Here is a 15,048-nt window from a genome sequence, read left to right as displayed (position 1 = left end):
CCAAACCAGCATCTGTACAAGTCAAGAAACTGTAACACAAACTGCTTTGAAGGTGTGCCTAACAAGCAGGTGTACTTTATTCAAACCAAAAAAATACATCTGTAATTTTTGTCAGTTATGTTACAGTATGCATCCATTCAAATGCACATCAAATAATTATTCAACTCCATCTAAAACTACACAGACTATCACTGATAGCACGTGTTTATGTTCATGTACACAACTCCACCCTGCGGCAGCACTTTTGTGCCCCTCCTACCGATTAGAGCAGCCATAATTGCGTCATGGCTGAGATCAGATTGTATGTTGCAGAGTGTGGCTGCAGTAATGAGAAGATAACAACCTGAGGATGTGCAATTGCAACACAACGTGGAAAAATCCATAAATAATGAAGCAAATTAGATTTATGACAGGGAACCCTTATTTGCTGGTGTCACCCTTGGATGCATTTTGCAGACGAATACATTTAAAAAGGGCACAGAAAAATGTTCTCAGTTCCTTGTGTGCAATGTTTTATCTCACTGCTGTGATGGGTGTTAGCATTGTTTTCTCCTGCCCAGATAATTCCAGCTGCACATTTTCCTGCCTGAAAGCAAAAACACACGACATTGCAGTATCTTTCATTTTAAACTTTTCTCTCGTGACTGTGGGGTCATAGGTCCCCGAATAATCGCTGATTAGCTTTCTTTGTGTTATAGAAGTATTGATCAAGTCACAGCACCAGGTAACCAGCAGGGCTTCCTTCTCCATGACATGCTATGAATAATATAGCTGAAAGATCAAGATATGTTAATTATTTATAAATGGCAGCCAAGTGGAGCCAGTGGCCTAGTGGCCTAATGGACAAGGCACCAGACTCCGGAGCTGGGGATTGTGGGTTCAAGTCCCACCTGGGTCAAGAATACATGGGGATCAATAGGGTTAGTAATTTAAAGCAGGTTGGCACAGGCTCCTAACCCTACTGATAAAGTCCTCCCTGTTGTGATTCATGCTACACTTAAGTAAGTTTTCTTTAATGTAGTTAAACATCTTTACACTGGCAAAAACGGGAGTTTGTCCCACTTGAGATCAAAGAGGGTTGAATGTGGCATACCATGTTGGGTTCGATCTCCCTGATCAAAAGCATTTCTCTTCTTTCCTACATTGCTGACACACTATCCATGATCTAAAGCGTGTGAGGATGAGACAACAGGAGGTATTTCCCTTGCACCTTGAATTCAGAACAAAGGCCATTTATATAGACAAACATTCTACATCCACAAACCTTACACACAGACAGCTCAGGGGGCGAAAAGGACATTAAAAAAAGGACACAAAATTTTTATTTTTGTGAGGACATGAATATTTTAAAAGTAAACCTTTTACGAAAGGTCACTGTTGAATAGATGGCTGGTAAATGTTTTCTGTTGAATGTCACAAAAGCCATTTTCAGGCCATCAGATGAGAGCAATGGACCAGAGAGGCCCAGAGGCCTAATGGACAAGGCACCATCCTCTGGAGCTGGTGGTTGTGGGTTTAAGTCTCACCTGGGTCGAGACTACTAAAAAGGACACTTAACAAAGTCTCAAAAAGTGAGAACTAAAACGAATGCAGACTGAAAAAAAACTCCTTTGCTTACACGGAGTCACTGTTGATCTTGAAAATCTTATATAAATACTATATATATTTCCACAGACATGAATTATTTAGAAGATACCGGGAACATGCATCCACCGTTTTTGTAAACTGAATGCTTTGCTGCCTCTCTGTGGTCAAATGCGCACATAGACTTTTTTACTGGACTACATCGCAAACAAATATATGTGTGCAATATATAAATATACAGTGTGTTAAGAGACAAGAAAGAAGTGAATCTTCGGTGCAGCTAAAAAAAGAAACAGCGTTCACATGATTCATAAATATTACAGCGGCATACGTCACCCAACGAGGAACGCATGCGCAATGTGAAATGAAAGCAAACAGCAACATATCGATACCAGTCTCAAACTACTACCATAACCTTGGAGTCAGGACGGTATTTATGGGACTACAGGCAAAGGAACTTTACTTAGAAGCCAAAATAAGACACACCGAATCTGCCTGAAACGGAGCTTTCTCTAAAAAAAGAAGAGAGAAGTGAAACATCGCTCGCGTTTGACTTTTTGGAAGTGGCTCTAAAATAGTTCTCCGACTCTGCGCACTTGCTTCCTGTTGACACTGACTCTGTCAAATAACCAGTCAAACGACTCACTGACAGAAATGTAAAAGAAAGGAAAGCCGAGACCAGGTAAGAACGCGGGACAGGAGGTAAACAGACAGGCAGACGGGACTCCGCTGGAACTATTTTCTACATGAGTCTTCGGGCAGAATGTCGCTGAGTTCAGGCGGTTGGGCTCACTCCTCCCCCGATCACACACCGGACCACTCCGCCGCGTTCCCCAGCCACTATGGGGCCTCGCAGTCTCAACTTGGCTGCCACACCGTCCTCATGTCGGTTCGGGTGTCAGTGTGCCATTCTGGGATTCGGCCGCTGTGTCTTCCGGGAGCAGGTGATGAGTCACTGAGACTGCAGCTCAGCATGGACCCGGGGAAATCCGGGGAATTCCGGCTGTCGCTCCTGGAGAACGGCGGGACTGGCCGGAGTGTGGTGAGTTCACAGCAGTGCGGGGGTTGGCTTGTTGTGGTATGTGTGTTTAAACGTTGTTAACAGGCTGTGAAAAGATAATAGGAAAGAGATGTATTCTAGATGTACCTCCACATCAATGCAAGGCTTTATGTTGTCCAGGTTTATTTTTAATGAGCACTACCTCAAGCAGTGCAGTGATTTACAGTTTTCTGGCTTTACACCAAAGCCATCCTGGTCTAGGAAATCCCCGCAGACCCTCCAGGGTCTTAAGTTTCTTATGTAAATTGCCTTATGCAAAGGCCATACCCTTGACAACTTGAGGTAGTGATTCTAAATCATTAAATATTAAAATGTTTTTTGGCAAGGCAGGTTCTTTTTTTAAAAATAGATATTACCATTTTACCACTCTTTTGTGAAGGAAATTAATGTCTGTCCATATCCTCTTTGCACAGGTTGTTTGGGTGTTTTTAAAGGGCACCCATGACCAAGGGGGACAGATTCAGGCCACTTTGCTTGGAAGCAAATGTTATGTTTTATACACATGTCTATTTTATCTAACTACATTTTTTTTTACAATATAGTGGGAAATTAAAGTTTAGACAAATCCATCACACAGTGACAAAAACGACAGCCTTTGATTTCCTCTGACTGTCGCTCGCTCTTTATTATTTCAGACCATCGCCGAGTTTGATTTGAGGAGCGTGAACTACGAGGTGAAGTCGCCAAAGTGCCACGAGCTGAGTTTGGCCGTTCCTCCCAATGATCGCATCAGCTTCAACTTTCGCTGCGAGCAGGAAGCCCAGGAGTGGGCTACTGTGGTGATGTCGTCACTAAGAGAAGCACACAGAGGTCAGTCACCCAGGAGAGCAAATACTTGTAGATGACAAACAGATATTTGGCCTTGGAGCAAAGTCCATCTAGCCTTTTTATTCTGCTTATCCAGTTGACCCAGAAAAACAACCATTAACACATGACAAATTTAAAATAACCAAATAATTTAACCCCGCTAACTGCATGTCTTTGCACTGTGGGAGAAGCCAGAGTAACCAGAGAGAGCCCACTCAGACACGCTGAGAACATGCAAACTCCACACATAAAGGCTAGTGCCGGATGGTAGAGTCAAACCCAGGAACTTCTTGATGTGAGGCAATAGCTTTAATTTGCTTTAAATTGTTAAATCCTCCCAATTCTTTCGATCTTTGGGCTGAAGGAAGGACAATACTCGGTGTATAAATGCTCAATCAACAATTACTTTATTACATACAATTCAACACTTTTGAGCATCAACCATCCGGATGGGGAGACATGCATGCAGAGGGTCACAGCAAATCTCCAACTGGTGGAGGGTTACTCAAACTCTTATAGCATTTAGTGGCCCCCACCTAGTCGTAAAAACCTAAACATTCATTCTTTCTAACTCCTAGCGAGCCTGACTTATGGCCTTGGCTCCCTATTTTGTCTGCCTTTAACAACGGCGGCAACGGTGGGGGTGAAGCTCCCGTGGAATGTGCTCTCTGTCTCCTCTACTATCAGAAAAAGCAAAGTCCTGACTCTCCGAAAACAGTATTTCTTATAACTCAGCAGTATAATGCATCATGAACAATATCATTCATTCACACTGAATCAGCAGTCTAATGTAATACAAATCAGTTTAATAACTGTAATAGTTATCACCTTCTTCTAATTCAGGCGAATACTACAAACTAAAACTACATAATACTTTCACAATCATTAATCAGGGGTATAACATGGCATAAGATAATATTATAACCCCACACCACCATGGTGCAAATGCATTCAAATTTGCAAAATATTGTAGGATGCTTTTGTTATGCTGATCCACCCTGTAGGGAACTTGTGTTTGTGCAAATTAAGGTATAAAATTGACTGTGTTCAGTGGTTGGTAGCAACACCACCATGAACCTCACCATTCCAAGCTTCATCAGAGTATAGGGTTTATACTCTGATGAACGATAAACCTCAGATTGTCTCAGTAGGCTAATAATGACATCATTGTGATGTTCGTAAAGCTATAAAGTGTCGTTTTAAGTAAAGTGAGCATCGTTTAAATCATGCCCTGAGCATTTTTCCTTATTTTTTAACATACAATACAGAGAACAAACCTGCGTCACTTCGGTGTTTGTTGTGACCTACCCTTCCCTTAACTTCTCCGGTATATGTGTTACTGCCCATGCTGACTGAAGGATGCTGAGGCCTGTGTGAGCTGAGAGCTCTTTGTTCTCATCATGGCTAAAAATAGTTGTTCGTGCCGCTGGCTGTATGTTTGAAGTTTCACAAAATCCAATCAATTAAAATTTATTTAAGCATGTTTTTAGCTAAGCAAACGCAACAACAGTGCTGTACAAATTATCGGACAGGCAACATGAGTAATATATGCAAAACGTAAGTTCGTACATGTTAAACCGTATAAGATAAACGTGACATACACATTGATTTATTAAAATAAAATCGAGAGCGATTACTTGGACCTGCATGAAGCACTGCGCGTCTTTCCTGGTCTGCACGGCTGCTCGACAGCGTTGCACTCAAACAATGGGGACCTCTCTTTTTTGAAAAAGTGCAGCGTTGTGTGCGTGACTGGGATACAAACTGTGGAAGTGATGGTCTGATATTCAAATTAGCCCTGTGGAACCAAGCACAGCACTGTCAACTGATTCCACTTTCATAGTGGAAACCGAGTGGCAGACGTTAGCTGTTACTCTTCATATTTCCATACGTTGCCTTGCTTCCCCCTCAGGGCTCAATTCACACAAACTTGCGAAATGATAAAATCACAGAATGATTGAGTTTCTTCTGGAGCTTAATGTGTTTTCTTTATCTCTTTCTTGTCTTTGAAATCTGTTTAGTTAAAATCTTTTTCCCCCCTCTGGGTTTCAAATTTATATATTGGCAGCCTTCTCTCACCATAATGAGCCACAGCAGCCCCCTGACGGTCCCCATCATCAGAACACCTTAGCTTTGCAGCAAACAGGTGAGTGTGACACCTCTGTTTCTGTTTTCATTCATTTATTTGTTGTTAGCGCCCTTCTGATCTCTGCATGTCTCTCTGTGTTTCATCATGCGTGCATTTGTTTCATCTGCAGAGGACACTTGTATAGAGCTGACCAAGGCGATAGAGGCAGGTGACATGCAGTCTGCTTCTGCCTTTGCTGCTACGCTCGCCCATCAGCGTGCTGCACTTAGGATCCAGCCCTCCACCAGAGACCACGAATACAATGAAGTCAAGTAGGAACACGATTACTCGTTATGATTTCGATACTTCGCGGCACGATCTATAATCAGTAGTTTTATGTTTCGATAATTTGATGTAATCTTAGTTGTTTGCACGGGTTTCATCTTGTCTCGCAGTTTGGCTGTCGTAGTGGAGGATTCGTCCTCATCCTGTTGTGTCACTGTGAAAGTTTTCCCACTCATGACTACTGCGTCGCTGAAACAGCAGGTTAATTTGAGCTACACATATATATGTTTATCATATTCCTTTCACAGCATGGTTTCGATTCTGCCCCACTGTTAATGTTTCTCTCTCATTCATCGTCATTCTCTTTGTTTTTTTTCTAGATGTTTCTCGAATACGGCTTCCACCCACGAGTGCAGCGCTGGGTGATCGGCCAGTGCTTGTGCTTCGACAACCGATCCCTCGCGTCGTACGGTGTTCGTCAGCACGGTGACACGGCCTTCTTGTACCTCTTGTCAGCCCGCCACGCTCGCTTGACCCCGCAGGCCCTCCAGCAGGATCAGGAGAGCATCCTCCTCTTCAGCCCTTCATCTCAGTCTTCTCCAAACCCGCCACTCCCTGCTACCTCTGCAAATGGCCCCTCATCTCAGGACTGGAGGCCTTACACCACACTTCCTTCTAGACTCCGTACCAATACTAACACTGGTAAGATGTGGTCTCTTCACAGTGGTTTATGTGAAATCTGAGCTATTTAAATCACAATTACACATGTGTATTTGTTGCTTTACTAACAAAGGGCCTTTGAACACCTTATCACTAAAACCCTTGTGATCATTGCTTTGAAAAATACACCATGGTATGTCACTTTCTTATCTTCTATATGTTATTCTAATACGAGATGAGTCTTCCCACAAAAAAGCAAAAACTTGGCGTGATTTAAAATTGAAAGGTCTCCTCTTTAAGGTTGTGTTCTTGTGCACCTCCACATTGCTTCCAGGGCTCCTGCTATTCTAGATCAGTTCCTAAAAGTCCTGTTCTGCCAGTTTGCAAGTGTTCATCTGTCTATGATTCTGTGAATCATAAGACCACCCGTGATTAGTGGTGCAACGGATCACAGTTGATCTGAAATCCGAACCGATCCCACTCCACGGTTCGGTACGCACGTGATCCAAAGATTCGAAAAAGAGAAAAAAGTATGTGTATGGTGCGCGAGGTCAGTCTGTCAGCCGGTAGTTATGGCCAGCGCTAGCGGTCCAAGAGTTTGCGGCATTTAAGCAGCCCTTTGCCGACCAATCCGACCGGGCTAAAGTTATTACAAAAGCTACTGGGGTGTTTAGTTGCAGACAGGAGGCCGTATTCCGTTGTGCAAAACAAGGGGTTTAAACTGTGATGAACGTGCTTGAGCCACGCTATGATATCTCGTTGCGCGTCCACTTCAGTGTGACAAGATCGTTCCAAGCATGTATGAGCAGGAGAAGTTTAAAGTTATGGCTGAACTGTCCCAGGCATCTTCTGTTGCTCAAACTACAAATGGGTGGACCTCCAGGGCAAAGGAAAGCCACGTGACCATGACCGCTCGTTATATCACAGCGGAGTGGCCCTGTATTGCCCTATAGATCACATTAGATTAGATGAAACTTTATCCCTCGGGTGGGTTCCTCCGGGAAATTCAGTTTCCAGTAGCACAGCACCCACAGAAGTTGCAGAATGTGAGCAGAAATATACCATATATATAAACACAGAGAATACAAAAGGGATAAAAAGAATAAATAGGAATAAGAATACAAGGGAACGGCACATTTCAAGTATTGTGAGTCTATTACACCGTTGGTTATTAACAAAAACTATTGCACAGTGAAAAGGCACTACAGCTTACTTGTTCGCCCCTCCTTTGTCCCCGTTTCCCCTCCCTCTCCCCTCCAGCGAGGAGTTAAACAGTTTGTTGGCATGTGGGACAAAGGACTTTTTAAGTCTGCTGGTCCTTGACTTTGGGAGAAGCAACCTGTCACTGAACAGACTCCTCTGGTTGTTTATGGCCGTGTGCAGAGGATGCAGAGGATGCCCAGCATGGTCCATAATGTCCATATTGCACCTTAATTTGTTTTTATATAAGTGTGTGGAATGAGTCTTCAGTTGAATGTTTTTTAATAGGCAAAAAATACTTAAATAAGTAAATGGCGAGTCGAATTTTTGTCTTTTTTTTCTATTTTTGCTGATCCGAAAATTGATCCAATCCGTGACTTAAAACCGATCTGATCCGAACCGTGAGATTTTTGATCTGTTGCACCGCTACCCACGATACAGTATTATTGCAATTTTTAGCATTTTGCAATAAGCTCACAATAACATATACTACAATTTATCACAATGGAATCAGTCTGTGACTGAATGAGGACAAATTGGTAATTATACACTCTGTCAAGCTGAGTGTGTCCAGTGTTGGCTGTTTTTTCGGGTGAGCTGATTTATTGTAAGATTGCTCAGCTAAAATTATCTCAGGATCGCCGTGCAGGAGATGAACACTGTTGCTATTAGAGGGCTCGTCTCATGTTAGCAGAGCAGCGTTCCCATTTATTTACGTATCTTTATTTATTTCATAAAATATCGATATTTGGTGCCCCTGTATCGATACAAAATAGCCATGTAAAATATTGCAATACAGTGCAGTATCGATATATTTTTTTGAGTATGAAGACAGAGAGTAGGGCTCATGAGTGTGATGGTGTGATGAAAAAGCTTCTGCCTGCTCAGTTCAGCGCGTGTTGAACTCTCAGGCACCTTGAGACGTTACAGTAGTGGCCTGCATTGACAGCCTAATGCTGGGGGAATGAACGTTTCACACGGTGGGATGAATGTCGAAGGGAAAAGAGTGACAAGCATGCTCCTGACCTGTCTGACAAAGAACTTAATATTTTGTCACACAAAGTAGGTCACAGCACAGTTTCTGAGACATGATCTAGAAGCAGAAGTGTTTGAAGTTGTTGCACACTGCCCAAGAAGACCAAAAATAGTGACTACATTTAAATTAAGTATGGCTTTTTTTTTTTTCAGTGACAGATTCAAAGACTTTATTGATCTCACCTTGTATGACTGTTTAACACCTTATTTCTATTGTTAGATAAAAATAAATAAATAAATAAATAATGTAAAGTGAGCAATCCCCTACTAAACATAGTTTGTCTGTGACTTTGTATGGTCTGTGCCCACATAGTGAAAATGTAACTCAGCAGAATACCAAGGAAAAGAAATAATTACTCAATTTAAATCTATATGCATACACCATAAAGGTGCCATAAAGTCTTTCACACACTGGCATATTGAGCAAACATGTTTGCACGCAGATTTGATGTTGGCTGCTCAGTCTCTTTTTTTTCTCCTTAAATGCCTCAGGCGGTTTAGAGAGGCAAAACATCAGAGAGATCAGAGATCTCATCAACCTAGAGATGCCTCAGCTTGATAAAGCCCTGAGCCCGAAAACATCGCCTACCCAGGTAATGTAATTTTTGTCAACCTATCGAAAACATATACTTAAAGGACACACAGTTAAGTTCAGTAAGGTAAAAAGAATGTAGAGAATAACGGCGCTAAACAAATTTTCAGGGTTGGTCATGTCCTTCGTGCACCTACATTAACAAACCAACACGGCCGGGCTGTGAGATCTGCAGTACGGACCGACCTGAGAACTACGTTGTCCCGGGGGGATATCGACCTGATACACTGGAGCTCAGAAGAATTCAGAAGGAGAAAGAAGCTATCCGACAATACCAGCAGGTATTTAAAAAAAGAATACATTCCGGGTAGTATGAACGTGGTTTTACGTGCACATACTTAATATGATTTCTGGAATATAACATGATGGTGGGCACACAAAGCTCAGTTAAAAATTCAGGGAGGGGAGCACCACTTAGTGACACACAGTTTGGCCAAATTTGACAAAATGCTCAAAGTGAAACCGATGAAAGGGAGAGGGTGATATGTATTTATTTAGAAAAAAATTAATAACCGTGGTATTTGAATTGAAACTTTCAGGCTCTCTCAGGTTGACTCTCTTCTCTTCTGTCTCTGTTTTTTGAAGGAGAAAGGGAGAAGAGAGGGGCTGAAGAGTGCTGGGCTTCAAAACACCTCACTCCTGTTTAACCTGGACCAGAACTACTGAACACACAGACACAGGCAGACATACACCTTATGTTCATTTCTATCCTTGAAGCACCATCTCCACTGCCCATGACTATATTCATGTATATCCACATTTATGCAATAAAACTGTCGAATTTTACCCCTGAAGTCATTTTAAGCTGCCTTCATGCATCGGTTGCATCCCATATTTGCAGATTCATAAGATCGTGCAGTTTACAGGCTGTGTGAGAACATGTTACTTTTTTTTTTTTTTTTTTTTTTGCACATTTTCTGAAAAATGTGGAAAACGTGCTCTGAATGAGCAGTAATGCTGACAAGGACGGGCAGGTTTTTAAAAAAAACCTGTGAGATTTCTTTTGACATTTTGACCCTGGCTCCAAAAGACGTTACTCATATTGAACATCCAGTGACAGTCGTAATCACTGCAGCCTTTCAGCAAATCAAATGAAGTGGCTTTTTAATGAACTCTTTAGGAGCAATAGTTGCCACCGAGTTGAATGTATGAGTCATTTATTTTGCACTGCGATACTGTATATACTCTGAATGGATAAAAATAAAAGGTTTTGACTCTGTGTGCTTGTCTGTGTGTGTGTAAATGAGGATTTTGAGCATTTTCGAGTTTAAAATGCACATTATAAGAAAAAGCTGGAAGAGCGCAGTTTACAGAACTTGCCTTTAACCCTCACTTCCCTCCTCCAACAACACCGCTCCTTCTTCCAGGCGAGGGAGGAGGAGCGAAGGCAGAACTTTGCCCGGCTGGTGATGATGGATGGTCAGGACCTGGTGCCTAACCCTGAATCTGTGGAGTGTAGGATCTGCTATGCAGGCTTACAGCCGGGAGATGGCATCCTCCTGAGGGAGTGTCTGCACTGTTTTTGCAGGTAAAATTTAAGGGGTGGCGGTTTTTTGATTTGTTTTGTTTTTCTTGTACACCTTGGGTGACTTTTCTGTGTTTGTGTGCACGCCTGCTTAGAGAGTGCTTGCGCTCTGTCATTATGCTGAGCGAGGAGCCCGAGGTGTCCTGTCCCTACAGAGATGACACATACTCCTGTTCCTGCTTCCTGCAGGAGAGGGAGATCAGAGCTGTGAGTGAGACCAACTAACAGCTTCTGACACATTTTTTTTGTTTTGTTTTGTTTTTAAAGCTACAGTTTTATCTTTTAGTGTTAGCACACATTCACCATCTTCCTCCTGTTTCCTGGTGACAGTTGGTTCCTGCAGAGGAGTATGAACGCTGGCTGCAGAGGGGCCTTTCAGTTGCAGAGTCTCGGTGTGAGGGCAGCTATCACTGTGCTACTCCTGACTGTCTGGGCTGGTGTGTGTATGAGGATACTGTCAATGTCTTCCACTGCCCTGTCTGCAAGAAACACAACTGCCTAATCTGCAAGGTAGAAATCATACACAGTATATACTGGTATAAAATGAAATTTAATAATTTATTCCTGTCTTTTGTTCCTATATTGGTTGCTTGAACTCATGTGATGCATTAGATTTGCACATATACTATGTAGAGATGCAGACTGAACTTTGAACTAATTAATTAGTCCAAGCTCATTTAGAATAAGTTTATTTGAGTGGCTTCTGCCAGGAACAGTTCATTTTAATTGCACATTATGCTGTTAAAAATGAAAAATACTTTGTAAAAATGAATACCGTACATAAATGAAAAAATGTCCAAGTATTGACATGGTTTTAACTGGTTTGGTTGCCTCGTGCTAACTGCAAATTGAATAAGAAATGTTTATTTCTGCAAAGAATGCCTGTTTTGCTCATTCCTAGCTACATTTTTATTGAATTTATCCAATTGTCCTAGAGTGATTTACATAAATTACAGTTTTTAAAAGATCCTTATTTGTTCCTCTTTCTATTTTCTCCTCAGTCTATCCATGAGGGTATGAATTGTAAGCAGTACCAGGACGATCTTGCAGCGCGTGCTATCAATGACTCTGCTGCTCGAAGGACAACACATCTACTAAATGTGAGCTACAACAGACATGGAGTTGTGGTCAGAAGTTTTCATACATTCCTTGTGGCATGAATATCACGGTAATTTGGGGTTTTTAGTTATTTCTTTGAACGGCAGGATACATTTTTATTACTTTGAAAAACAAGAATTGGGTGCACAAGTTTCTAATCCATACAGGCTCAGATCTATACATACAACCCCACTAACATTTGGTTAAATATCTCATAGCAAGTTGTACTATGAGCAGATGTTTTGGTAGCCATCAACAAGCTTCTGCTATAATTCTGTCTGTGATATTTAACCACTCTTCTTGGCAGAATTGGTAGAGTTCTTTAAATTAGTTGGTCTCTTGGCACAGACCCGCTTTTAATCCACAAGTCTTCAGTAGGTTTGAAGTTTGTACATTGGGAAGACCATTGCAGAAGCTTAATGTTAGCCTGCTTTATCCAATCCAAAACCAGTTCATGTGTGTATTTGGAATCATTGTCCTGTCTCAACACCAACTGAATCAAAGTTTCAACCATCCAGCTGTTGATTTACGGTGAAGCTGAAGAATTTGGAGGTAGTCCTTCTTCATTATTCTATCCATTCTGTGTATTGTACCAGTACCACTGGCAGCAAAACAACCCTAGAACACGATGCTACCACCACCATGCTTCACAGTTTTACTTTGTTTTTAAGTTTGAAAGCCACACCCTTACTTCTCCAAACATGTGTCTTGCAATTGTGGCCAAATAGCTCAATCTGACCATAAAACACATTTGGCTTGTCCATGGGGGCAGCTGCAAATTTCAGTTGAACTAGATGGTGTTGATTTTGGAGCAGGGGCATCTTTCATGATCAGCACACAAATCCCTTTTATGCAGCAAATAAAAACAAAAAGTTGTAGTCAATCACAATTACTAACAAGACGTAAGCGTGCCTTGGCTTTGTCAAGTTAAAAGACATTGTAGAACCTTCATCACTAATTATTAAAACATTTAAGTGAGTGTATGTATATATTTGTGCCTGTGTGTATACCTTTAAATCTGTGTAGATTAGTGAATATCTCAAATAAATTCAAACCTGTGCAAGAAATTCTTGGTTTTAAAGTAACAAAGTAACAAAAGATGTATGCTGAACAGTGCCACCCTGGAAAAAGAACCGTCCAAAGAAATCATTAAAATCCCCAAATTACCATGACAGCCAATGATGAGTGTATGTGAACTTCTAACCACAACATCTGTACTGTATGTGGGATGTGCGACATGACAGAGAGTTCTTTTGAGTTGTACACTGTTTTAAGGCTATTTGTAATGCACAGAGATAGAAGGGACAGTGTTGCAGATCCATTTTTACCTCTACTCGTAAGCAGTGAATGGCTTTGTGGTCTAATGCTTACAGACAAACTGATATATACTGGTAATGCTTTCCATATCCTCGGGTCTCATATTCTTTCTTCTTTTTCTTGTTCTCATTTTATCTCTCACAAACAGACTCTTGTGCAGTCAGGGGAGGCCATGCGCTGTCCACAGTGTGGCATCATTGTACAGAAGAGAGATGGATGTGACTGGCTGCGCTGTACAGTCTGTCACACTGAGATCTGCTGGGTAACCAGAGGGCCACGCTGGGGGCCAAGGGTATGAAATCTGTCCTTTCTACCTTAACTTTAACGATTTATCTATTTTTGCTTTATTTAGTAACCTTGGTCAGATAGACTCAAAAACTGTTTATGTCCACCTAAAAAGACTGCAAAGCCTTGTTTTCCATCAAAGCATGTTCCTCATTCTGTTGCTTTTAAAGGGTCCAGGAGACACCAGTGGAGGATGTCGTTGCAACGTGAACAACCGAAAGTGTCACCCTAAATGCCAAAACTGCCACTGAGAGGGTCAATATGGGTCAGATTGCCCCGAATGAATGAATGACTGAACTTGGGGAAAAAAGCTGCTCTCTCAATAGCATGGAAAGAAAGACTGAGATTTCTATTTAAGCTATATTTAATACAAAACTGTGCAGAATTTATACATTAAATACATACTGAGATCTTTAATCAACAAATCTCTAACAGTCACTTATTTTCACTGGTTTTTCCACTGGAATCCGAATGAAAGAAATAATATTTTTACATGTCGCTGCATCTCACTAATAAGAATGTGGTTAGTTATGTAACGAAGATGAGCGTGGTCAGAATTATGCGGTATAAAAAACAGGAGTATTTACTTTGAATGCATGTGGTGCCTTTTCAGAATGTTTGCACAGCTGATGTAGCAGTACGGGTGCGTTACTTTCTGTTTAAGCAGTTACGAGCCTGGATGCATTACAGAAAACTGAAGTGGCCTTGTTTCTCGTGCACAAAAATCAGTAGCAGGGTGTTTCTGAATGAAACAAAATGTGACAATTTTTTCTCATTGTGATAGATGAATGTGATAAATAGATGAAGCAAGAGTCCTGAGTTACATATAGAAGCATTTCTGAATGTGTGTATGTGTGTGTTTGTACGTCTGCGTGATGCCGTGTAATGACTGCATGGGTGCCTTGTTACCAAAGAGGTTTGAACCGAAACAAGTGTGTGTCTGATTATTCCTTCGATTGGGATCCGTTGGTCTGATGGCTGAGAGAAACCAGACTGTTTTCACAGAGTCGTGTTTTATTACCCACGACTCTGTGTTCCCCCAGAAACTGCTCACATTTGAGTATTGTGTGATGACATCACCAATAAATGTCAACGTGTTAATTAAAAGGCAGGTATTGGTTGTTAAGTTTATATTTCCTGTATGGGGAGGCACATGTAAACACCTTTTGTCAATAAGCTTTTATTCCTGTAGAAGACCTCGGATACAATAAAGTAATTCATAACAGTGTAAATACTTGGAACATGTTTTTATCCATGTACGCATCAATGCCCTCTCTCTTCACTGGAAAAGGGGGGGATGCCTAACTTCAAATTCCTGAGTTTTCCCTCGACTACACTACTGCCCAGAACTGACAGGCCAAGAAAAGATCCTCACTCCTTTCTGTGTGTAAAAGTCAGCACTGTGCTGCTGACTTTCTGTTGTGCCTTAACAATAAATAAACACCATTCAAACTCACACGTGTGTTTGTGAGTGATTTAACGTAGAACTGAGTGAATGAGCAGCTTTAAAGCTGTCATCGTGCTTTCTAATC

General features: G+C 41.5%; 1 protein-coding gene and 1 non-coding gene across 2 annotated transcripts; both read left to right on the top strand.

Moving 5' to 3' along the window:
* The first annotated feature begins 825 nt into the window (after positions 1 to 825).
* Positions 826 to 898, top strand: trnar-ccg (transfer RNA arginine (anticodon CCG)). The gene has a single exon. It is a non-coding gene; the product is annotated as a tRNA-Arg (tRNA).
* A 1,032-nt stretch (positions 899 to 1,930) lies between these two features.
* Positions 1,931 to 14,972, top strand: shrprbck1r (sharpin and rbck1 related). The gene is made up of 14 exons (XM_004546569.5): positions 1,931 to 2,626; positions 3,280 to 3,454; positions 5,520 to 5,597; positions 5,710 to 5,851; positions 5,975 to 6,065; positions 6,185 to 6,506; positions 9,192 to 9,292; positions 9,402 to 9,572; positions 10,659 to 10,819; positions 10,912 to 11,023; positions 11,147 to 11,326; positions 11,818 to 11,916; positions 13,380 to 13,523; positions 13,687 to 14,972. The coding sequence occupies exons 1-14, from the start codon at positions 2,348 to 2,350 to the stop codon at positions 13,765 to 13,767; spliced, it is 2,136 nt and encodes a 711-aa protein (XP_004546626.4). The 5' UTR covers positions 1,931 to 2,347; the 3' UTR covers positions 13,768 to 14,972.
* The last annotated feature ends 76 nt before the right edge of the window (positions 14,973 to 15,048 follow it).

Source organism: Maylandia zebra, linkage group LG9, assembly GCF_041146795.1.
Source record: "Maylandia zebra isolate NMK-2024a linkage group LG9, Mzebra_GT3a, whole genome shotgun sequence".
Classification (NCBI taxonomy): domain Eukaryota; kingdom Metazoa; phylum Chordata; class Actinopteri; order Cichliformes; family Cichlidae; genus Maylandia; species Maylandia zebra.
Note: the sequence above shows the minus strand (reverse complement) of the source record. Positions and strands in the feature narration are given on the sequence as shown.